A 27,075-nucleotide genomic window follows, 5' to 3' on the forward strand; every position below is an offset into this window, starting at 1 on the left:
CCCACTTGTTTAAACTTTGTGGAATAGGAATTAAGCAGCAAAATCTCCCCATTTTGATCCATCTCGGGGACGGCCATTTTGTCACTTCTTGTCCACTGAAAATGACATCACAAATGCTTAGGTAACAACCAATCACGGCTCAGCGTAAAAAACAAACAAAAAAAACAGGTGAGCCATGATTGGTTGTTACCTACGCAACTGTGATGCCATTTTCAGTCGACAGAAGTGACAAAATGGCCACCCCATGAGAAAAACAGGTGGATTTAGCTTCTTAACTCATATTCCACTAACGCAATTGTAATCTTGATTACAAAATTGTTTAGACTAGCAGGGGCGCATAAAACATATTGTAAAGAAAATTTGGGAATTGACTTCCTCTTTAAAAGCAGAGTTGTACATCTACATTATTTCACTACTTTATTATTGCTGCTGCTGATAAACCATTTGTATTGAGATTGCCTTGATTGGGAATTCAAATGTGTACAAGCTGTCATAGAACAAAAACGTAAAAAGTCAAGTTTTATACATGCATATACCGAGTAGTGCATGTCTCATAGAAACATCAACACAAATCAAGGAATGTAATGTGCCAAACTGAACACTAGTTGGTGCCAGTCAACTGCCTCAAGCTTTTTTCATTTGAGACCAGAGCCATCTAAAAATATACGTCCAACCGTCCAACCATAATAAAGCCACAAGAAATGCTTTATTAACACAGTGGAACCTTTAAAGTTGTACAATATTTAATAGACAAAATCTGGGAGAAAAGTATGGCTCAAATCTTCAGGGCATGGTGACACATAAACCCGGCAAAGAAAATCTAAAGGATTAACTCCACAAATGTTATTTTCATTCAGAATATTTGATTCTAAATTGAAATAAATTGTCCAATTTGTATCAACCAGTTTGATGTGTACAATGTTTGGTTATAACCAAATAATTGTAGTAAAAAAAATCAATAAAATAAAAATAAAAAAGTATAACTGATGTGCTGCTTTACCTGCGATTGGGGGTCCCACGGTCATGGGCACTGACATCAGCCCCAAGAGAAAGCCGATGGCCTGGGACACATCCTCGGCTCCGACCAGCTCAAAGGCGATGGGAGCCATGATGCAGATGAAGCAGCCGTCAAACATCCCCATAAGCAGACACACGGCGATCAGCCCTCCGAAGATGTTGCAAAGCGGGATCATCATAGACATCAGGCCAATAACGAAGAAGGAAGTCACCTGCGAGGATGGGGAAGCTTTAATTGTTGATGTTCCCAGGCTTTCATAAAATAGGCCAGCCCATTTAAAAACAGTCTTTTTTTTTTCAGGGGATCCGCTTCAAAAATCACGTTAGAAAAATACCAATTTGCCAGTTTTTAATGCGAGGCCATTCATTTAATGGCACCACTCTGTTTGCACATTTGTAAACCTGACTCTAATGTCCTCATCACCGAAGAGCCCTACCACACACGACTGATTCTGGCCTGCGATTTTTTTTTCCAATCCAATAATTAACAAAATTAATTAATTTTTACATTTCTTGCTCAAATCATGCATATCCTAATATAGTGAATATCTTTCTAAAAAATGTCCCCCCCCCCCCGCCCCCCCGTAGCCTTTATTATTGGAGTATTTGCTCTCATGCCATCTATGCCCGCTCGAACCCTACCAGTCAGTCAAATGCTGCAACATAAATCAAAATGCCATTTGCCTGTTGGGTCTAGGAACCTACCTGCAGGTAAACTTTGTTGACCCCATGAACGTAGTCAGCAATCCTACCAAAGATGAGCCGTCCAAAACCGGATGTGATGCCAATGCACATGAGCAGAATTTCTTTATTGGAATCCACCCCGAAGCGCTCCTCCACATGCTTCATCTGTGGAAGGGAAATAAAACAAGCATTTGTCAGTCCTTTGATTGGATTTTCCACTCATTTATGAATCTGTGACCCGTTTTAAGTGTGACGTTTACCGTATGTGTTACGTGGATTGGATGAAAGAGCCAATAAAAAGGGAAAGGGGCTTTCAGAATGCTCAGATTTGAATTTGGCGCGATATGTGACAGGCATGTCGTGAAGGATGGCATCACATATAGTACATACATATTAGGGCTGTCAAAGTTAAAGCATTAACTGTGGAGATTCATTTACATTTCATAATGCACTAAAAAAAAATGATGTCAGTTTTATTTACTTCCTGTAGCAGCTGACCTCTGCTCACTGTGCAGCCAAACATAAGAAGATGAGAGTCACCGTTGCAAAGATGGACTTTTACGTAGTTTTACTTTGAAAAGTTGCTTGGCGGCTCATTGGAGAAATCCAAAATAATTTGCACACTTTGCACAGCCAAATTCAAATACCATATTAGTTGTACGTCTTTAGTGTATCGGTCAACTGTTGTAATTTGCAGAGAAGAATCATATTCAAGAATCAAAGAAAGCTATTAGAACAGTCTTTGAGTTGAAATACACTTTTCATGTTTTTTCACATTAATTCCAAGATTTTACGCAAGTAAATGTCGGTTCCAAGCTTCGTAAAAAAATTGTAGTTGAAAAATACGCTTAAATACAATTATGGAACTTTTTGCGATTAATTAGTTAAAAAAATGTAATCGCTTGACAGCACTAATATATATATACATACACACACACATCTCTATCTATGGCATGTACATATTATATTTTTAAATGCTAAAAGTGGACCTTTAATATACATTGCTCAGTGACATGTTCATAGTCAAATTGAAAACCACTTCTCCACTTAAGTTACCATCCGTGCCTACCAAAAGCTCCAGACCAAGAAGAAGGCAATCACGGGTTGCCATGGAAATGAGAGTATTTCTCCTTTATAGTCCAAAGTAGCATCAAAATCAGAATTCATAGTACAGTATTTAACAATCTCTATTGCTTTAGAGAGCAAGTTATTAAAACATGTTAAGGTCAAGTGGATTTAGATTGACTTTATTTATTGATAAACTTACAAGTAAGCAACAAATGATGCAAAATGGTAAAATAGGTACACACTGACTGTCAGACAGACAGTACTTGAGTCCCAGCAGGCTGGTCCATTGCTTCACAGACAACAAAAGCAGGCGATCCAGGATCACTATGGTCAAGAAAGAGACTATTCACTTTATTATGAGCCAGGGTATCCAATTTTGAAGCTCTTATGTAAAATTACTCGATAATGTTTCCGTGTTTGAGGTTTTGATGGCGCTTTTTTTCCCCTAGGAAACAGAACAATGTGTTATTTGACATCTTCCCTTTATTTCCCCGTGTACTGTCACACCATTCTTTTTTTTTGTTTTTTTGTGACAAGCATATAGGCGTGACGCCGACATTGCAGCTGTGCCCCAGTCAGACCACAGTCTGAGTATCAGACATTGGAGAAGAGAAAAACATTGCTGCAAAACCGCATTTCTGAAGACATGATAAAGTATGTCACAATAATTGATGTTCGGGGCATTTTCAAATATGTTTACACGAGTGGAGAAGTTCTCCTCGCCGCCTCTCATTTTGCCTGTTCTGCGCCGCCGGAAGCGCTGCGCGTGGCGTCGCAATTCGTCTCAGCTCTGCTAAATCACAGTGTTTGAAATGATTATTTACATTTGTAAAATTGGCTGCAGTCCAAACCAAGCCTTGTTGCACGATGACGCCTCTTTGACCGGATCAATGACAACATTGACAAGCAACTGTGCAGCAAGTCGGCATATTTGACTGACGGAATCTTGGGTGTGCCCTGTTAGAAGATCACAAGCACATCTGTTCGCTGAGCAATTAAGTTTACGCACATTTTTGCATGGGCAATTCTTTGGTAAATCAGCACAGATGCCTATTTGTATACAAGTACCAGCTCTAGGGTCTTCCTGTCATTTTCAGTTGACAGAAGACAAAATGGCCGCCCCCACAGATGGCTAAATTGAGTGCATTTTTCTGCTAGGACCAATCACGGCTCAGATTGGGAAAACAGGTCAGCCGTGATTGGTCGTTGTGAGCAGTTGTGATGTCATTATCAGTTGACAGAAGACAAAATGGCCGCCCCCAGAGATAGCCAAAAAGGAGTGCATTTTGCTGCTTCATTTATATTCCACAAACGCAAAATCAATCAGAATGCCGTGTTTCAACTAGTGGGCCTGCTGGGAACATATTCTTGAAACGCTTTTAGCTGACGATACTGTGTCAATAACGTGATGGTTTACTTCAATCAATCAATCAATCACATTTTATTTATATTCGCGTGGGAGTTCATCGTGAGCAAAAAATATAGCTGAATGCATTGTTTACATTTTTATAATCCGCCCCCAACCAATAGCTTTCCGGTTGGCTTTTTCTAACCGTGAGGAATGGTGACTACCGCCACCGATGGTATGGAGGAGTATTACATCTCACACATGCGCAGACAGTAATTTACTGGTCTATATAGGCCTGAAGAAAAAGAGGTAATGATGACTGGCAGAAGGTAACATGCAGAATTTGGGAATTTTGGTAAAAGTGACTGATTTACTGTAGTAAAAGGAGGAGATAGTCCAAGTAGAAAAAAAAATCTGCTTACCAGATGAACGTAAGGCACAAAGTAGCCATAAAGGGCTGCCGGGATGCCGAAAGCCCATATGCGATATCCCATGGATTTCCAAATGTTGACGTTGAAGATCTGGCTAAGGGCTGAAGAACCACCACGTGTGCTTCGGGGCTTGGGAGGCAGCAGAGGCTTATAGGTGAAGCCGGCCAACATGAGCACGAACATGAAGATGCAGAGGATGCGCATGGTGTTGTGCAGGCCCACTTTGTCCAGCAGGCTGGACAGCACAAAGGGGAGGGTGATGGTGAAGACGCTGCTGCCGGCGGTCACAATGCCATTGACCAAGCCAAGACGCTTCTTGAAGTAGTGGCCCAGAATGACCAGGCTGGGCTGGTAGGCAAAGGAGCAGCCGCAGGAAAACACAATGCCATAGGTGAAGTACAAGGGGCCTAAAGACCTGCATTGGGATTGAAAGATATACATGTTAGTTTTTTTTAATGTGGAGCCTTATCATTACATTTTTCCTCGGCACATTTGATTGACCGGGCTCAACTTTGGTTTCAGCCAGTTTGTGTTGCACTTCAAAACAATACAGTCAGAAACTACAAGCATGCCCCATTAAATGCATCGGGTAGGCCAAATGACAAACATTGGAAGAGAACCAAGGTTGTCTGTATTTACTTCTCAGCATTTGGCTATTTGCCACAGTAAACGTTATTCGAGAAGAAATTAGAGATTGAGGGTAAGCAAAATATGAGACCACTGCAGCAAAGTGGGGACCGCGCAGTATATATATTGCAGTGTCCAAACCAAGTAGTGCTTATAGGGCAACATTTTATAACCCAATAGAGGTCATTTTTATATCCTGATAACGATATATATCCTAATAATATTTTTCCTTAAAACGAAATCTCATTTTTTGACAAATTATTTTTAATGCCTTAATCATCTCCTTAGGATGCTGGCCGCCTCTGCTAAAATCTCAGCCTACATCCTCAGTTGAACAAATCATGTAAAAGTATTCATATTATTAAAGGAGAAGAAGTCAACCCAAAACATTTTACAATAATATGTTCGATGCGCCTCTACTAGTCCAAACACAGAATTCGGATTAATATTGTGTTTCTAGAATATGAGTGGAACAGCAAAATCTCCCCGTTTTTAGCCTCTCAAGGGGCAGCCATTTTCAGTATTTGGTGCAGTTTTTAGTGTTTTCTGGAAAAAATAAAGTAAAATAAAAAATGATCTAAGCCATTATTTTAAGAATTGGATGACATTTTCTTCATTTATTTATAAAACAATTTGTATAGACAAGATAACAGAATAAATAAAAGTTTAATATAAATTAAAACACAAATATCCAGTGGTAGACGATTAGCTATTGTTCAAAATATCTGGGAGTTCACACAGTTTTCAAGGGAACTGACATGAAGTGCAAAGAATTTAAATGAACATAACAAAAACAAAGTACTAAAGGAGTATTTGCAGGTGATGTAAAATTCAACTGCAAAGCAGAAGCTAGCATTGCTGCAGATATTCGGTCATACAGTGAGAGTGTAGCGAGGTGTGTTTAAAATTACTGTCACATTAAAACTCACAAACTCACTTTCTTGACGCACGTGCACACTGAATCCATTTACTTTGTGAACAAACCAACACAACATTTACCATCCACCGCACTCTCCAGGCAAGACTCTACACCGATTAGTCATGCCTTGAGAGTGTAAGCGAAGAATGCGTAGTAAAAACAAGAGCTGGGCATTCAGTCCCAGGGATGGGACGGACGGCCATTTTGTGGACAGATGGACGGAGGACGAGAAGTCTTTTAAAAAGGACGGACTAAGCAAGGACGGAAGTGGCTTTTCGTCCGTCCCTAACTCGGTAAAGTACCGGTTGAACGTGTTGTGTTCTTTCTTTTTTTGTCTGACAAAACGACACAATAAAATCGAAATGACAAAGGCATATACGGTACAAGTCATATTTTGTTTTTTTAACCACACTACAACATATACAGTAATGTGTCACAGCACTAGTCCAGACCGACAGCGCAGCACGAGGTTAAGTGAACAATTAGCTTGAGTGTTTTTTTTAATTTTGGTAATTTCTTGCTAACCGTGTTGACAAATCTGCTCAAGCAGCGACTGACCACCAGTAGTTTACAGTACATAAGTTATTAGCTAGGCATACTTAGAAATATGGCAGGGCGATTATGGAAAAAAATATCAAATCGACATTATTTTTGAGTGATAAATAAATGATTAATGAACAATTAATTAAACGAAAATGATTACTCATTGATTTCATTACTTGGAATTTATTCAACTACCAAAATTCAACTTTAAATATAAGTCAAAAGAACAAACAGAAAATAAATTAGTAATAAGTAAAATAATAATATGTTAAGATAAGAGCTACTATAAAATATGTAAAAATAAATACCTAGAAGAAGAAAGTCGCGTATGAACTTTATTAATATAACTTTTTTACAGATCAGGAAGAATTACCAGGCTGTGAGTATTATATCAACTTGTCTGTATATTACTAGATTTTTGCTAGCCCATTAAGCCCAATTTTCAATTCACAGTTAGCATTAATTATTCCGAAAACGAAGTACCGATACATGTTATATTTAAATGCACAATGCGTGTACTTGTTTTTGTCGTGTGTTAAGTTTTACAGTTAACGTCAAATGGGATGTCAATAAAAAAAACAAAGCATGCTAGGGAAGGCAGAATAACATACGCCAAGTTTTCTTGCAAGTAACACAGAGCATTCACACACGGTAATATTCGGCACATTATAATCTAAGAAAAATCTATTCGTGAGAAGCCAAGCTCGAGATAATGATTAAATTTAGATTGATCCCCTACTTAGAACCTTTTGTCTATTGACTTTTGCAAATAGCAAGTAGAGCCATGTCAACGCTCCAAGGTTAAGACTTGTTAATGTCACACAAATTGGCACGTTTGGTATTAGCGTGTTTTACCTTTTGCAAGTTGTCACAAGGAAACAAGTTATGCATTCCATGTGAGCATACCCATTTAAGACTCTGGTGTCCAAAACTACACCTATGTTCCAGTATAGAACACTTTCCAAACAATTAAAGAGATATTTTGGCCTCATGTGAACTTAAAAGCGGCTTCACAAAATAACTGCCATGAGGAGACATCCACCCGATCAATCCATCCATTGTCTATGCAGTTTATCCTGTTCAGGGTGACAGGAAGCTGGAGTCTATCCCAGCTGACTTCACACATTCACACCGCCAGTGAGTGGGAACTGAACCAACGTAGCCTGCATGATAGTAGGGCGAGTGCATGAGGTGGCAGACATGTAATCTGTCTTGTATGATTGAATCCAAAACAGTACTGTACACATACAAATTGGCACCCATGGGTGGTTCCAAAGTTCTGATTGGGTAAACAAATCCCAATAGGGAAGTTATATGACCGGGAAATTCTGCACCTTGCACTTTCGGCTACAGTACATAAGGCAACAGTCAAGCCTCACATCAGTTATTATACGCGGTTCAACAGTCTCTTGATAAGCAGTTTAGTGTTTAATGACTTATTTATGACACTTAAAAGGTTTGAAGAAGTGCAGGCGGTGGAGAGGCTGCTTTCTGAGGATCAGATATTTCAACATGTTGGTGTGAGTGTTTACTCGTGTGTACATAAGTATGACATTCCAAAATATGATTAACAACAGAGTGCTACAGACGCTGCCTCTCCTCCGCGGATGAATCACGCAACCATATGTTCTTCTTTAGAGGATCATGTGATCGCACACATCAATCAAATCAATGCTATGCACAGTGGGACTATGCAGGCAATTTTTTGAAAGATTTTAACATTCTTAATGGCCAACAGGAAAAATAACATCCATTTCCTTCGCTTATCCGGAATCGGGGAAGGAAAAGCCCGGTCTTGCCTCTCCCCCAGCCACTTCGTCCCAAGGTGTTACTAGGCTAGGCGGGAGACAGCCTGCCCGGGGTGTTCTGGGTCGTCTCCTACTAGGTTAGGTCCGATAAACCATAAGCCCTAACTTCTCTTTAAAAAATGACAATATTATCATACATATAACTTTCTGTGTTTTTCTTCTTCTCTAAAGCCCTGTTGCTGTGCCAAGAGTGTGTATAAAAAAAAAAAATGTAAAAAATAAACAGGGCCAAGGCATTCCCCTTGGTGCTCACTGAATTCGTGAAAGTATTCCTCCAAGTTTTGTGTGACATAAAGTGGAAGTCAACCCCCCAAAAATATTTGTAATAATATCTTCTATGGGCCTTCACCAGTCTAAACATGACATTCTGATTAATATTTTGCGTTTGTGGAATAAGTTAACCAGCAAAATCCACCCGTTTTTTGCCATCTCAGTGGGCGGCCATTTTGTCACTTCTGTCGAATGAAAATGACATCAGAGCTGCTTAGGGCTTAGGTAACGACCAATCACGGCTCATCTGTTTTCTGTATATGAGCCTGATTACTGGTGATGTAATTTTCAGTCAACAGAAGTGACAGAATGGCCGCTCCCTGAGCTGGCTAAAAAAAAAAAAGGGGGGGGGGGTTGCTCCTTAACTCATTCTACAACCGCAATATTAATCAAAATGCCATGTTTAGACTAGTGGGCCTGCAAAGAAAAGTTTAGGGTTGACTTCAACTTTAACCCATTAAGGCCTAAAGCGCCTGGCTCAACATCTCCCCAAAACCTAAGGGTGACTATAGAATCACCGTCTTAAACCTGAGGCTCTCCCAGAAAATCAACACCTACAAAATAATTGATATCTCAGCCCCTGTAGCAGACAGAAACATAATTCCAAAAGAATTTGAGAGCTTAGACGTGGCTTTCACACTGGCTCGAGTTTATTATTATTTACAGTTTCAATCGAAGATATAAAAATAAAGTGTCAGGGCAAGAGAAGCACTATTTTTAATTTTTTTTTAAATCGAGTGGTTATTACCATCCTCTATTCTGTTACAAAGCCGTCGATATCATTATTGTCTAGAAACATACATCTTAACCATATATCATGTTCAACTAGTTCAAAGTCCACAAGCGCGTCTTTTTCACTGCCGTTACTTATTTCAGAGCTCCCGCGATCGTCTGCGTTTGGAAAACAACTTTTGGTGCATTACTGCCACCTTGTGAAATGGAGTGTGGGCCTGAAAAATACTGTTTCACAACCTCCCAACGCCACTCAAGAACTCTGTAAAACTCCCTGTATTAAAGCAACTTGTACTATACTACTTCTTAGATAAGCGGTTTGGATAATGGAGGGTCAGCCTGAGAAACGAATGATTCTCTCTTTGGTGCATATCGCCACCTGCTGTACATATAAAGTCAATGCAGTCTGGGTCACGTTTCCGTCTCTCTTCAGCAAAACCGGCGTCCGTCGATAATGGACTGTGAGGTCCGTACGGAACTGGACCAGGTTAGTTATGATTACACAGACTTAGTCTATTTTTTAAAGTTTCCCGTCTAACGTCAGCAAAACGGGTGTCTGTCGGTCAGACGGAATTCCCACCTCTGTAAATCACAGATGACAAACACCAATAAAACTTGGAAATTTTATATATTCAAATTTTGACAGTTAAGTTATAAATTTCCTTACGTGACAAAAGAGCTGGCCAGGAGGCCGACCAAGCCGACAGCTGCTCCCCCAATGGCAGTAACTCTGCATCCGAGAATATCTGTGAAGACGCTTACAATTGGAGAGCAGAAGAAGATCATCCCCATGGAGAGGGAGCCAACCCACGCTGCAGGACACGGAGAGAGAGAGAGAGAAACTTTGTTATTGAGAAAGTTTGATAAAAGACATATCCTTTCACATCCAGTGAACGGGTAAACACGACCCCCCTGCTTCCCCCCAAAAATGTAATGCAGTATTAGAGGAATGTATCTTTCAATCTGCTCTATTACTGCAAATACACAGACACAATCCAAGTCATTTACCATTTACAACATGTCTTGATTGTGATTCAACCATACGGCAGATTGTTTACATTTTAAAACGTCATTTAAGGAAATTTATCAACCGAGCCAACAGGAAGGCCCACTTAGGAACAGGAAGGAGTGATCAGGAAAAGACGAAGGCCTGATTCTTAAGTATATAGATGCAACGAAGATACCATGCGACCCCACGGTAGAAATGTTGCCGTGAATGTGAGCGTGATTTAAAGCAAACACCTATTTCCCAAAATAGCACCACTTCAGGTAAAGAAGGTCAAGATAGATGGATGCTCTGTCACAGACCGGACATACTGGTAATGTCTCCATGTGACCAGCTGGGACATGATAGTTTTTGTTAAGTACACCATATGAACAACACGGCCATTGAATCTACAAAAACTGAAAAGTGAAGAGATTAGGAAAATGTGTCTTGAATGGAATGAGGCAAAAGAATGCACTTCTACGCTGCAACCAGCAGAGGTGCTATTGAATTCGTCTCAACTATTTTGTAGTCCAAAGCGGTTTTTGCCAACCTTTATTGAACCAATATACTTAGTGTGAAATCCGAGCCCGTTTAGTCGAACATAAGCTACTCTGTTGTATCAATGGCAAAAGGTGGATACACACGTTGATTGCACCTTCTGCCATTGCATGGAAAACATTCAATTGTTGTTACTTGAGTAAAAGTACAAGTATCTTAACAGAAAATAACTTTGTTTTAAGTTTACTTATAGAATATTAATTGAGTAAAAGTCTTTTTAAGTATCAGACATTTGCTTTACTTGAGTGTCAAAAGTAATTTTCTGATATAATGGACAGATGGAAGTATCATATGTGCTTAAAAAAGTGAGGGGTTGTAATTTTGTAATTTTATTTCATTTATTTAGTTTACTTCCGTGGAGTAGTCAAAGATCTGCGTGTTGACTTAAGAGTGAAGTTAGCCATCATGTAAAGTTGGCATGTGCTAGCCTCAAGACAAGAGTGAGTGACAGTAATGCAGTAAAAGTGAAAATAACAAATCTAAATCAAGAAGTCAAAGTACACATAAGTGAAAATTCTGGTTTTATTCTATTATTATTATGACTGTATTTTTGCTACTCGCTGCTGATTTCTTCTGGGAATGTGTGTAGTTTGCCAGAAAGATTGTCACAATTCATAGTCTCTGGTAAGACAGATGTTAAATAATTTTCACATTCACACTCTAATTTTCTCTTGCATACAAGAGTGAAATGCTGCACCGGAGGTGTTGTAAGGGTGGGAGCAGTCTGTTAACACCAGAATACGGATTAGTTATGTGTTTTCTAAGAATACAAATACCTGCGATTCCTAGAATGTTTACATAGGAAGAACAGTTATTTGCCAGTGTCTTTAGTCCAACCTCCCTTGCGTTTAAAACTGTGAACGCAAGTAAAAATACAGGAAAGAGTCACTTCTCTTTTTTTAATGCTTGGTCAGCACGTTTGTGCATAAAATTCTGCCATCTTGTGCGGCTGTGGACAAAGAACTCTTTAGTTCCACAAGGTCATGCCAAACATGTTCTGACACTTTCTGAGTTTACCTGATCATTGCGTTATGATATAGTGGCCTTTAAGTGACAACAATAGATGGAGTGGGGAGAAACATGAAACGGTGGCAAAAAAACAAACACGGACAATTGCAAAGCATAGTTTGCCTGGAACACTTTTCAGTGCCCACTGATTTCATGAAATGATGTACCATATGACAACAGAGGTGTTAGAATGGCTCAACTTGTGACATGTACAGGCTTGCACATGCACAAGGGAGTGAGAGAGAGAAAAAAAAAAAACATGTTTTCCTTAAATCTGAGGCTAGGTCAGAGGAAACCTGCGAGGGGGAGAAAAAAGGAGCAGCTTTAGTCAGAATGTGTTGGCCTGTCTGATTTTTACGTGAGTAACAGGAGAGCAGTGTGTCAGGTTACTGTGTTATCACTAGATGAAGTAGTCACACACTCATATGGAAAATGGGCTGAAAGGAGGAATCTCTTCATATTGAAGATGAAAATGACAGATTTAAAAATGTCATCACACATTGACTGCAGTGGTACTTGTAGTCTTTGGTGACAAATAAAAAGCAACTTAATCCCTGGCTAGCTAACCTAGTGTTGGCGTTTATAACAGTCAATTTACAATAAACTACATTTACTGGACACTGTTTGACAGTCAAAGTGTTTATTGTTTTCCATTGATTGGAATTTGTGACTTAAAACAACAGTGGAATCGCCACATAGTAGGGAACAAACATGTAACCAAAGTTGTACAAAAACTTCTGCTCAGTGAGAGTTAAAAGATTAATTCCACAAATGTTTTGCTTTCATTTTTGGCTTTTTATATATTTTTTTCCTATGGCGCCATCACATAAGGGTACAATTGACTGTAAAGTCAAATAAAATGAGGATGACTGAGTATATAACAGGAAAATAAACTCGTTGCAATGTAGCCATAATAAAGCAATTAAAGGAGTACATCAATGCAACTTTGCCCTCGACCCCTGATTCTCACCACAAACCCTGCAGATATGTCCCTATGATTAATGAGGCATTGAGTCACCTTGGTCTCTTATGCCAATTATATTATGAGATGTATGTGGTGTGTATAGGGTATGAAAGTAAATGAGCCAGTCACTTGTATAAAAAGTTATGGATTGAAAGAATTTGTTTCCATAGGTAACAAAGGTACGAGACAACAAATACAATGGTCAGAAATCTTAGACTAAATGCACACAGTAATCCATCAGCCTAAACCTGTACAAACTGTGTGCATAACCCCCATTTTGCCTTTTGCTGCAGTCAAGTTGAGTCAAAATGAATGGGATACATGTCTCATGCGGGGATAACATCTTTCTTTAAGCTATATAATGTAATAAATATAAATACTCCATGAAAGACAACAGGAAATTGCTGTTATTGTTTGTCCTGCTTTTACTCCTGCAAAAACCCTTGAGACAAAGTGGAATTCTAAATTGAAAAGAATTCCCTCTGTCCAAATGACATCCACCATTCATCCTGAGCCCTGCTTATCTGGTTAACAGACAAGGCAGTTGGCTTAAGTCGTACTGTTCAAATTACTGGCAGCCCTTCAGCTCTGAACCCAGTCACCCCACAACGGCTAAACAGGGAAAAAAAATAAAAAATAAAAAAAATAAAAATCTACAATTGTAAGAAAGAGTAAGTAGTTGTGATGCATACATAAAGTATGCAGTGTAACCTCTAAGGATAACCTTAATTCCCCTTTTTTTTTTTTTTTTAAATTAAGACTTCTTGCTTAGCCATACTATACTTAGCAAACAGGATAGAAATGCTAGTACTAAGTTCCGTACCATGGTCGACACCTTTATCACAGAAGGGTACCTGTAATGGTATAACAACAACAACAAAAAGCGAGAGAGAAAAACCTTTAGTATATAAGAAAACCCAATGCTGTAGATAAAGTGCTATATCGAGAAGAGCTAGGCGGCCTTTGTACAACTTTCGATAGATCTTTCTGAAAAGATTTTACACTAGCCATCCAGCTATTTCTTATAACATTTATTCAGTTAGGGGGAATGTGGGGCTGGAACCTCTCCCAGCACCCCGAAGAGATGACCGGTCAATATTGTATCATGCCACTGAGGAGCTATCACGCCAATAAACCTTTTTAACACAAATAAAACATGCAGTTATTCGTTTTACTGATTTGAGTTCAACTAAGATTTCTTCACATGCATCTTTGTTGTGGGAATCGCGTACTGAAAACAATACATCAGGCTATGCTTGCAAAGCACAAAAAGGATCCCATGATTCCCTCATGACTTCGCTTCACTGTGTGATTCAATTCACAGTTGTTGCGAGCATCTGCTTGCTGAGGTATCTATTAACTAAAGTCAATGGAAAAACTAATGGGCGGGCATTAATTGGCTCATATTGGCTGGGTGTGAAAGACCTTTTTTATCCTGCGTGCACAAATATACAGCTCGGCTCCTGGCGTAGAATAGTCCTGAAATCTGTAAACCAAGGTTGAATCCATTTGTATCACGAAGACAGCGAATCATACGATTTTGAACAATTTTCGATTTTAAAAGTCAGTTTGATGTCTCACACAGACATAATTTCACAACACAGTTATTTATAAATATGAAACAGTGTTATTGGGCTCCTGAAGCCTATACATTCTTCCTTAGATTGCAATAACCTTGTGGTCCCTCATATTTACCCTCAAGTGTTCTTTTTTTCTTTCCAAAAACTACAAAGCATGCAATTGGTTAACATCCTGTCTAGCAAATATTGCATCTTGTTTTTGAGCAGTCAGCTGAAAAAGAAAAAAAGTCACTTCTTACAGTTGGGATTTTCTTTCTTCCGTTTTTAAAAAGGAATCTAGCAGGGTAGGAGGTAGACCAGGACGAGTGTGAAGGCCAACTGTCATCAAAGCTAGTTCCACCATGAAAGTAAACAAGTCACAAGTCAAAATCGAGCCAAACTTTTAGTATTTTAAATGTGCACATGCCAAGTGGGTATTTGCCAGTTAAAATAAAACGGCTTGTTTTACACCTAAACCAAACTGCCTGATCAGTTTCTGCATTTTCTACAACACAATTCCACTTTCCGAGTGTTAAGTGGATCCAGACAACAAGACGGAGAACAGATGTTTGCAACAAAGAAAAATAGAAATCATAGACTGTACCTTATTATTAACTTTTTTTTGGGTTAATTCTCTCGTTTTCTATTCTTACTTTTAAGGTCTACCCTTTGAGAAAGTGATATTTTATTGTGCAGTTTCTCACGGATTAACAACCAGCAGTTGCTCCAAAATAACAAAGACGCCATCATTTCCCCCATACTGGCCTCACCATGTTACAGAGACACATCTGGCATTTAATGGACCATATCGATCGGCAACCTTTTCTTGCACTGAATGCTTACAGGAGCAGTAGTTTTTAAGGGTGGCCCGTTTCGTTGGAGGCCATAGTGGAGGGAAGTAAGAGCACTACATTTTCTTACAACGCACGTTCCAATAGGTTGCTCTCATGTGATTTTTGGCCTCACAAAGCAGGAAGAAAACCTGCAAGCAGAAGTGTGTGTGCAAAAAAAGTTGAAAAAGCAGATAAACATGCACACTTGGTATTTTTTCTGGCTGCTAAATGTCCATATGTGAAACGTTAAATGGGAGTGCTGTGGCCTGTGTGATAGGGAACGGGCGGGGGTTGGGTTTGAGGCTTGTGTACGTCTATGATTGGGGGGTTAGCGTGCAACCTCTTTACTTAAATGTTTGGGGGAAAAAAAAGTAGTCCATTTCATACCTTCTCATTGTGTTGTAATGCACTAGAATGCAGGCTGGTTTTAAAACGACCCAACCTTTTGATTTTTAAAATCCTGGAAGATGCAGATATTACAAGTGCTGTAAATGTTTAAAAAAGTACTAAAATGACTATTTACGTTTTTTTTGGTGATGGCCTTTTGAATAGTATCACAATGAACTCATTTTGAGCTTTGGCGTAAGCAGTACCTTGAGATTCTGTGATTGGCACCTTATTTTGGATTTATGTGTTCAATTAAACAGTTTTTTTTTTTTTTTTTAAATGAAAGTGGTTGAAAAGCAGCAAATAATTCAAACTAAGAAACTGTGGGAAGTGCGACTCATGCAGGATGAACAAGTGCATAACAACGCGCTGCTTTAGCCACGACCCCTCCCAACAACAACAAAATCGGGAGAACTGAAATGCTGAAAATCATTTTAACCCTATATTTTCCCAGTTGAGTACTACAAAGTTCTTTCTTAGCAAGTTTTCAGCATGAGAAACAAAAAAAGGCTAGAGAATGTGGGCAAAATGCTCGCAGATGCGGGCAATTTTTCATTGTGTGCGGGGAAAACAGGCACTGATCTGTTCAGTTTTCTTTTCAAATTGAACAAAACAATTGACCCGTTTTGTCAGCCACTGCTTGCTGCAGACAAACTTCTTGTTACAATAAAATATTTCGCAAGTATCATATCTAGTCTCTGTCAATCTTTACATAATACAAAACAATGCTGTGCTAAGACAACTATACAGCAGCAAATACGATCATGTTGGACCTCCCCAAAAGCATGCTACCAAATCTTGTGCGCTGCTACCAGTGCAAAAGTTATAGTGTTGACCCCTGACAATTTTCTGAACTCACTTTGCAGGAAGTTTTTATATTGACTGCTTTTATACAGTAAATTAGATTACCATATTGTTTTCATTGTTCTTCATTTACATTTTGTTCAGTGGTGTTTTTCCAGCTTTATCAAAGCGGAAGTCAACCCAAACATATTTTTTTCAACAATATGTTCAGGGCAGGCCCACTAGTTGAAACACGGCATTCTGATTAATTTTGCGTTTGTGGAATATAAATTAAGCAGCAAAATGCACTCGTTTTTAGCCATCTCTGGGGGCGGCCATTTTGTCTTCTGTCGACTGAAAATGACATCACAACTGCTCACAACGACCAATAACGGCTGACCTGTTTTCTGTATCCGAGCTGTGATTGATCGCCGTGAGCAGTTGTGATGTCATTTTCAGTCGACAAAAGACAAAAACGGCCGCCCCCAGAGATGGCTAAAAACGAGTGGATTAACACTTATTCCACAAACGCAATATTTATCAGAATGCCCTGTTTCAACTAGTGGGCCTGCCCTGAACATAGTATTGAAAAAAATTTGTTTGGCTTGTCTTCCTCTTTAAAGCTAATACCATGTTATACTCTCTATCTTGACGTTTATCTTAAAATCCCATCATGTGGCTCAACCAGTTCGTTTGATTCACTGCCAAAAGCAGAGATAATTCCTATTGCGTTTCTGTCTGGCTGACAATCGATCCGTTGCCTGAAAACAGAGCCTTCGGTGCCATTTGCGGAAAAGTTCTCCCATCTCTTGGGTTGTGGCCTCATGATTTGTGTCATGCGCATGAGGCAAAGTAATTGGCCCTCCTGTAGGCACTGAAGCGGTGGTCTGCCTCAAACATGTTTACCTTCTCTGTGCTTTATCTCTCAACAGCCTTCACAGAAACATAGTGCAAGCACTTTGTCAATCATTAACCACAACGTTTGATACTTTTTTTTCTCTTTTTTTTTTTTTAATCTAGAATGGCTGAGCTGACCAGCTGGTAGAGTCCCAAAGAATAGTACAGCTTGTGAACCTTAAACATTTTAACACGTTTAAAGAGTCTAATTGTTTTAAGGAAAAGGGCCCATTATTTCCCCACATTTAGCTATTCAAAGTGGACAGAAAACAACTCTACAAACATCAGAATTTTATTTGGGGTACTTTAAATGATGGCAGGAATGCGATTGGTTGATTCTGAGCACATCCCCCGTTATAAAATGGCGGACACATTTGTGCGACCACATTATCTCAGTTATTTTTACCTACCCACTTACAATAATTTCATTTTTTAATTCATTTGAGTTGTATGGGATATAGGTTCCAGTAATGAAGGACAAAAGTTTTGAAATGATTAATCTCTGCCTAATTTTTTTGTGTGTCATAAAAACCTCATATTTCATATCCATTGCGTATTTATACTTCTATTTTCGCTCTTATGATACTGTAGCACTCCATGTACAAAAGTACTCAGAAAACCAGGTACTCTGTAAACTTTGCCAATGTATTATCAAGTGTAGTTTGTGTATATTTTGTGTTGTTGCTTTTTTTTACCTACAATGCTTGAAAGCCAGCATTCACAGATGAAGCTATCAACGCAACAGTAAATTGTATTTAAAACAAACAAATGTAAAAAAAAAACCTCACCTTTCCAAGTCCCATTTTAAAAGGTCATTTCAATTTCCTTGAATCTGGATTTGGTTTATATTTCGAGCTAGTACTGTAGTGTACTGTATAAAAGCACCACTCAAATGCCTATACTGTACGTTGGCCGAGGGAGGTCAAAGTCCAGGCAAGTACTGTATGTCTCTGTTAAGCCAAGTTCAGTCCGTTGCCTGATCAGGCGATCTTCCAAAAACATCCTGGCTGCCTCACACACAGCATAACAGAGGTGGTGATACTGAAATAATATTTTCAACGTCTTAGTCCAGTCAACGTGCCAATTTCACGTTCAGCAACAACACTCCAGCTTGGAAGCCAAGGTAATGCTAAAATAAGTGCAAAAAAGAAGTATTTGACTTTGTGTACAGTACTTATTATGACTGTCAATAAATCACATCAGTACGAGTTGCTGAAAATTACTCAGTGCGACCGCCAGGTCTCATTCCGGTCCAAAGGTCTTTGGCTTTCGTCAAGTCAGGCTGATTTATCGAAAGCAGCTCACTAATAGCTACAGGGGGCGAACTGGAGTCCACCACATGGCTACGAAGGCTTCTGACCTTGACCCTGGTCAGGCGCATGTATGGGCTGAAACCACTCCGCCCCAGTGCAAACCATTGCCATTGGTTGATTAGGATTTCCACTTTTGTGAGCATAGCTTTGGCACAATGAGAGAAGACACTGATGAGCTTGCTATTTAAATTTCCATTAATACAATACAATACAATCAGTCACTGATAGTGTAGTGGTACATGCGACCGAGTTGTGTGCGGGCAGCGTGGGATCGATTCCCGCTCAGTGACGGTGTCTGTGGGTGCCCCGCGACTGGCTGGCGACCAGTTCGGGGTGTAGTCTGCCTTCGCCCGTTGACGGCTGGGATAGGCTCCAGCACCTCCCCGCGACCCTGTACAGGATAAGCGGTTTGGAAGATGCCACATGACAATACAATCAAGTCACAAAACTAAAAATGCATTCGACATTTTGGTGGTTACCGGTCTTGACTGTTACAGTATTGTATGTGCTATCCTATTAATGTTTAGGTAATCCCCACACTTTCATTTAGGAAGTCAACCCAAAAAATGTCTTTTCAAGAATATGTTCTATGCAAGCACACTAGTTCAAACACGGCATTCTGATAAATATTGTGTTTGTGGAATACGAGTTAAGCAGCAAAATCTAGCCATCTCAGGGCTCAGGGGGCGGCCATTTTGCCACTGTCGACTTAAAATGACAACACAGCTGCGCAGGGCTCAGCTAATGACCAATCATGGCTCAACTTCAGAAACCAGGTGAGCCGTCATTGGTCGTTACCTGAGCCCTGAGCAACTGTGATGTCATTTTTAGTCGACAGAAGGTGACAACATGGCCGCCCCTGAGATGGCTAAAAACAGGTGGATTTTACTTCTTAACTCATATTCTACAAACGTAATATTAATCAGAATGCCATCTTTAGACTAGTGAAGGCGCATAGAACATATTGAAAAGAATTTTGCGGGGTTGGCTTCAACTTTAAACATACGGTATAACCTGACACACGGAGGATGTAAGAACATATACAAGTATAATTACGGTTAATTTGTACTGAGGTGTATGTGGCAACAGCAGAATGAAGGGTTCCAGCAGAGGAAACTGCTGTCTTCAGATCAAGAGTGGAAAGACATATGAGGTCATGTCCTAAGGATATGGTGGGTAGTTCCTATTTCAAAACAGACTACGTGCAGTGTAATTTAAAACTCAGTCATTCTTAAACATCAGGACCATCTAAAAAGTGGTGTTGTAGTTATTGAATAAATCAATCAATTCCTGAGTCAAATTAACCGCTGCCATCATAAAAGCTTTATGAATTCTACAGGCAATGTATTATTTTAATATTCGTATAGTATAAAATATATATATATAGTATATAAAATTAAATAAATAAAAAACATATCATAATATATTTAGTATTAACATTTTATGATACTATTCTAACAAATGGCGAGGGAGTAAAGTTGGGGTGAGTTGTGATTTTTTTTCTTCTCCTAACCCTAATCCCAACCTCAACATTGAAAACAAGTGATTTGGGTGTGGGGACAGTGGCTGGCTCAAGGGCACCTCAATAGTAGCCAGAAAGCAGACTAATATATGACCAACATTTCATTGACATTTTAGTCTCTTGTGACTGTTAATTTGAAATCATGTCCTGTTTTTGAGCAAAAGGATGGAAATGAAAACTTTTTTTTTTTAGCAGATTCATTAATGAATCGACAAAATAATCTACAGATTCATCGATTATCAAAATAATAGTTAGTTGCAGCCCTAAATTGCAGTTCTAGTCGGAGCAAAAATCTAACAGTTATGTATTTTTATCTCTGTCGTTTCAGATATGTACTCTCAGTGAGACGGAAATACCAATGTCAGAGGATGAAAATGTCCTTGGGAGGATTTATGATGTTTAGCTCTATATGGGCTCTCAACAGGATCTTCGAGAGAGCAGCAGGGCCTCACTCAGCCTTTCACCCTTGGAACTGTCTGTATCAAGTGTACCCTCAAACCTCCTTGAAGGAGCCAACAGCACATTTCAAGATCTGGAGATCTGAAGTTTTTATTTTCATTTATTTAACCATTATTTATTGGGTAAGGAAACTGAGAACAGGTTCTTATTTGCAACGCCACCCAGGCTGAAGACAACAACATAAAGACAAAGCAAAATAAAAGATTGTATAATGACTCTTTAACAGATACGCAGTTGATTTAAGAAAAGACCTTGCTAATCAGACCTGATACTTCTCCGGTGAAAAATATTATGAATTGGGGTAAATAACTTGGGACTTGAGCTGCAACACAGATCCCCGGGAGCCAACAATATAGCCATGACAAAGAGAACTTGTCATGCTACAAAGACATAAGCAATTTATCTTATGGCAACATGACTGAGGAATGCAAAGCCTGGCCAGCATAGGGTATAAATAATGTCTGATGACAAACCAAAGAAAATGAGGGGGCGGGGGGACTATTGAGCGACTTTAACGGCTTTACAGTGTTTTTCTACATCAGATTGACCTAAATGACTGTTAGTTCTTACCAGAGATGGGCACTTTACCCTTTTTTGCCGGTCCGTCCTTTGTCCGTGACTTTTTAAGTGCTTCGGTCTGTACGTGCCGTTGATCCGTAGCTTAACTTACTTGATTCATTGATCGTTTATTGTTTTGGTCTTCAGTCACGTTCCTAAAATCTGAGACCCTGACTAGAAAAAGTTTAAAAGTATAAACAGCCAGAACAATGACAAGGACACTGACTATAAGACTGTTTTTGTTTCTTTCCAACAAAAGTCCATCTCTCAACTTTGTTCAGTCCATTTTTAATGAGACCAAAACTGAAAATGATAGTTTAACTTCCAATGATAAATGAATAGCAAGAGGACTAGCTCACATTTGTAGAACTTTTGAAGAAACACGGAGCAAAGTGACCTATTATTTTTGATCAAACACACCGGTCCATCAGTATGTCAACAAGGACATTAAACCCAGCTGGCCTCCCAAATGGGTCAGCAAGGTACAAGTAAAGACAAAAATCAGGGAGAAGACACGTACATATGACTGAACTCAGCCCTGATTCAAATGTAGACTTGATTAACAGCAGTGTATCCCCATCTTAAACCGTGAGAATAAATAGTGGAAAAATAAACATTGTAGTCATGATGTTTTTACATCAAGCTTGTTGCCAAAACTAAGTGTAAAGCTTTTGAGTTACCCATTCAAATGTGAATCTCATTTACAGTATTTTGGCACCATCCAAATGGACACCACGCGAATGGCGGCAGCAGAGCCATGTGATTTTTCTCCCAGCCAATCAGCAAGGATCATCATGGCAATGATTTAAATGGAATATTTGAAAGTAGAACCATCCCTGTGGAAATTTCAAATGTTGCTAACCCAGCATTTGTGAGAGATGTATTAGCAGCCAGGCTGGTGCTATAGCTCTATTTTAACTTCGGTCACCAACTAATTCTTGAAATTCTTACCATGGTAAAAGCTAGCATGCTAACACAAAGCCTGCTAAGAACCTGCATACGTGGACCTATAATGTTCATTTTTGAACATCTTCCAGAGCCTCAATGGACTTGTGCCAAAGTGCAAAAGCCTACTGAGAGATGTAGAATGCTAATATTCTAAAGAGTTTGATGCCAACATCTAAAAGGAAAGCAGCTCTCACCGGCTCTGCGGATTTACTATATGTTCTCTTTCTGGTAACCTCAAGATGTCACGAGATGATACCAAAGTCGTGGCTAATAGGAAATAGTAATTTGTGTGAAGTATGTATGGTAAAATGATAAGTCACAACTATTCTAAGATCTTTCTAGAGCAACACAGGGCTAAGTTCAACCTATGTTGTTAGCAGAAGTAATAGAGCAGTGTTTCTCAACGTTTATTGAGTCAAGGCACATATATCACATAGGAAAAAATTTCACGGAACACCACTTAGCAAAACGATTCACAAAAAGTGGCTATACAGAGTCATTATATATACTTTCAGTCATCTAGTAGAAGAACAATTGATTGTTTTTCCTGTTACTATATGCGGTTGGCATGAATAAATTGACAAAATTGTTTTAATGTTTTGTCAAAATAATTGACATTGGATAATTTCCTGCGGCACATTCAAACATTCAAATAAAAATGTTTACTCCACATTGGCAGTTCCACACTTCTGTACAATATAAATCCACGCTTACACTGCTTTCATCCCCACCCAAAATCCAATAATCTGTACGCCGTGTATTTTTCATGTTTTAACATGAGTTGAAAAGTGTTTTGGGATTATAGTTTGTGGCATATTTAAGGTTCAAAATATCATTATAGGCAATGAAAAAGATCTGTTAGTCAATTTCCTGGTTTCAAGGGAAATAAGAACAATTTAACTGGCACGTCATTTGTCAACCGGATGCATATATTAATTATTTCAGTCTGAGTGAAATGTATGGCCGCAGTGGCAATTTATTTACAACATTTTGAGAGCTTTTTGAGCACGACAATTTGTTTAATCAACACTGTCAAAGAGGTATTAAATTAACCTGTCAAAGAGGTATTAAATTAACCAATTATGTTAATTTCATTGTGAGGTGGCAAGTAAAACATGCAGCATGGAGCTGAATAAGGTAACCAAATATTAAATATATAGTTTCTAAGTATGAAGCAGCATAGTTTTACGTCACTGCAGATGACAACAGAATGCCCTTCTTTTTTACAATAAAACGTTTGGATTGGATTCTGTTAAGACCGTACACGTCAAACAGCTGTTCCTCGAGCTTTCAGTACATGGAAAGGTTTTGAACGCCTTGGTGAGTTACATAAGGGAGGGTTTTAAGTCCAACTTTCCACATTCCCACATTCCCTTTGTCTCAGCTCAACTTGAGGGAAGACACCAATCATTATGACAGAGCGCTGGTGAACTCTGGCCATTGGGGGAAAAAGCACCGCATGTGCACTCAAGCACTGTAGTGGCAAAAGTGTGAATTCGCTAACAATTCCAGTCGGTTACAGCTAAAATGAATTAACATTACCACCACTACAGTTAAATAAATGCACATGTACAGACGTGTCGTACAAATAATGCGGAGAGCCAGTAGAACAGCGAGTGGTATTGCAATTTAAGTAACCTTCCGTATTTCCTAAAACAGTAGCGTCTTTTTAATAGAAATCAATGATGTATGTAAATACATTAAGGACCAAAGCTAGTAAATACATCTTAACACATCGCCCTAGGCAGATACTGCACGTCACCTTGGTGTAAGCGGTATAAAAGATGACATCAGAGCAACATGATCTGACAGTGAGTATGACCTTGTATTCCAGGAGTTTGCACCCTGAAGTTTGTTTTAACCACATTTGTGAATTTCTGTATGTGTGTGTTTAAGATTTGTCTCCTGTGCTACTCGCTCTATTTACTTTGTTTTGATGAAAGGGGGAGGAAATGCCACAACAACAAGCATAAAGATATTTCTCCATCTCCTTTGTGCAAAATTTAGAACAGTCCCACAATTATGAGTTAATGGCATCAGGACAATGTGTCATGCTAACCTCTTGCTGAACAGTTAGCAAGTAGCCTTGCTGAACCGGCACTGCTAAAAAAGCACAAAGGAGCATCAACACCACCTAGGGTAGCAGAAGCAGAGTTTGTCCAAATAAGGCTTGAGATCACACGCAACACATGCAATTTGTTGTCGTCAACATGCAAATTAGCACCTGCTGTTTGAGCTCTCAATAAATCAGGAACCAAGTTTACTACGACAGTGTCCAATATTTTGGTGTCACGCTAGTCAGAGATGTTAGGCATTAGCAATGTGAGTGACGGTGTACAAGTGTTGGTTCTGTTAAGCTATCCATCTATCCATCCATCCATCCATTTGGGAGGCTTTTTTTTTTTTTTAGGACATAAATCCTATCAGATTTCAGCCATGTCAAGCTAATCTGCCCACGTACTTCAGAATCAGTAGTGCTAAAGACGTAACTTCAACTATAAACAATGGGATTGTTCAAACTCATCCTCCCAAGGCCAGCGAGATGGTCCTGCATTGTTCTATCTTTTGATTGTTTGGTCAAAACAAGCAAGGTTCAACGCCTGGAGGTGGGATGGGGTGAAACTGGGGAATTCAGAAATGTTTGTAAAAAATTGAAATAGGCACCTGATGGCAGATCTATCCCTGACCAGTGTGAGAGTGGTTAGCACATCCGCCTTTACAGTTCTGATGTTGTGGAGTGTGAAGCTTCCTGTGTGGTGTTTGCTTGTAATCCCCATGCTTTCATGGTTTTTGTGTTATGTTAATTAAAGACTCTAAATTATCCTTAGATGTGAATCAACTGGGATAGACTCCACCTAACTGAGGATAAGCAATGCAGAAAATGGATGGATGCGATCAAATGTCAATGGAAAAAATAGGGAGGGAACTAGATCATCTACCATAACCAAATATATAAGTAAGACAGCAGAAGTCACCAAAAATACCACACATTTACAAATTATGGTATGTTAATCTTCAGGTACAGTGACCATATGGCTGAAGCATTTCAGTGCCATCCATCCCATTCGTGAATTAGCCAATCCATCAATGATCATGTTTACATCTAAACTTCCACCAAGTCTACTTTTGAATGAACTACTTGCCTGGTGAATGGAAATTATGACTGATATTGTGTCTCCCTTGCAAACAGGTTACCTCACACAGCATCTTTTTGACACACACTTCACATATTTAAATCACGGCGGTAAAGACGGCTAGCTAATCAGAGACATGTTCCCTTGTAAAGATGAGGCAAGCCATTTACTCTGTTTTCTCAATCAATCTGCCTTGCTCGAATGACATGAACGGCTTGTTTATTAGTGATGCTATCAGAGAACACTTTGGCTTTTACTACCCGGAAGAACCTGTGAGGTCAATGTGAATTGTCGTAAAGCTTCCCCCTTCATTACAAATTCAATATCAAAGAGAAAACTGTCGGGCTTTTGATCCAAATAACATGACAGCCACATCATTGCCTGAGGCCCTCTTCAAAGTGATGAGAACAAGCATTTGGCTTGTAAGTACTGCAATTTGCGTTTAACTGACTGAATTATTGAGCAAATACACACCTTGAATTAATTAATAAACATTCACGCACTGAAAGGACCTGTTCTAGTTTCATGTCACTGAATTACAAGTCAAACTCCCACCACTAAAGCCAACAATCCCAAGTATTGTGGTGAGGTGTAAAAAAACGGAATCAAACGCAAATAAAAAGATTCAAATATGAATGCCTGTGGATAAACTATACCTGACAACCACCTAATGGAGAATGTGGTCACTTGTATTCCATTTGCAGAGGTTTATGGCTGCGTATTTGATGGATGTCACACGTAGCAACGTGTCACCAAGACCACGCAACCACGGGCTGACAAAAAACACGACATTAAAGTCCCATTAATGTGGAGCGTTCATGTCAATGTCACGCTGTTAAATGTAAGGCACACTCTGCCTCCCACCAGGAAACCAACCACCACATGTCCTACTGGCTAGTCACCGTTAGCTAACTTCTTGCTGCAGCACTCGTGTTTGCACAGTTAACTTTGTAGAGATCAACATTTCATTCATTACACTTTGTTTATCGTTGGTCCTAAACGCAACATGGCCGCGGTGTTACTTAAACGGCTAGTCAAGGATTCCTTAAATGTTTAGTCCTCACGACAAAACCACATTCATTCAAATTAAAAATACATGCATTGAGGACTACAGGTGTGAAATGCGACCACTATCTGTGCGTCATTGTTTTTTGTTTCTCTCTCTCTCTCTCTCTCTCTCTCTCGCTCTCTCCCGTTGCCGTGGCTGCTCACCTGTCCTGAAGCGGAGGTCTTCATCGTCCTCGGAACCAAACTCCCGTAGTAGGGAGAGGAAGAGGATACCAAAGGCATTCTGGATCCCGAACACCGAGCCATTGCACCACATAGCAGCGAGCATGACCAGCCATCCCCAGCCGCCCTCCGGGTGGGCGAACGTGCATTCCGCGCTTTGCTCGGGGACGGTCACCTGGTTGTCCCCGTTCTCTCTCTTCTTCGGCTGCCGTTTGGCTTGTTTCTCCTCGACCGTCGCGCCGGCCGGGACACGGACCTTGGTCGCCGCATCACCATCTGTGACGATAGTCCCTTCTGCCATTGTTTGCGTGTCAACTTTTGGATTCAAGTTAAATTAAGAGCAAGAGGAAATTCAAGATGTGTCTCCGGCTCGTGGTGGGATGAAGAGTGTCTTTCAGGTGTGTACGTGGGAGGGCACAGCATCCGCGGTGAAGCTGCAGCTGCTGCGGTCAGGATATTTTCGCATCTATTGCAACTGTCAAGAAGC

At 39.6% G+C, this 27,075-nt stretch overlaps 1 protein-coding gene across 1 annotated transcript in view; it reads right to left on the minus strand.

Annotated features, from left to right (window-relative positions):
- slc16a10 (solute carrier family 16 member 10) overlaps window positions 1-27,075 on the minus strand; it is a 30,700-nt gene extending 3,625 nt beyond the window's left edge. Inside the window, exons 1-5 of the mRNA XM_086018064.1 lie at window positions 26,571-27,075; window positions 10,115-10,259; window positions 4,540-4,963; window positions 1,723-1,866; window positions 1,001-1,229 (exon numbers count right to left, since the gene is read on the minus strand). Coding sequence (XP_085874190.1) covers window positions 1,001-1,229; window positions 1,723-1,866; window positions 4,540-4,963; window positions 10,115-10,259; window positions 26,571-26,889 — 1,261 coding nt within the window. The 5' untranslated portion in view covers window positions 26,890-27,075. The remainder of the gene's footprint in view (window positions 1-1,000; window positions 1,230-1,722; window positions 1,867-4,539; window positions 4,964-10,114; window positions 10,260-26,570) is intronic.

This window comes from Filicampus tigris, chromosome 20, assembly GCF_054856515.1.
Source record: "Filicampus tigris isolate MCC_2025a chromosome 20, RoL_Ftig_1.0, whole genome shotgun sequence".
In the NCBI taxonomy this organism is placed as follows: domain Eukaryota; kingdom Metazoa; phylum Chordata; class Actinopteri; order Syngnathiformes; family Syngnathidae; genus Filicampus; species Filicampus tigris.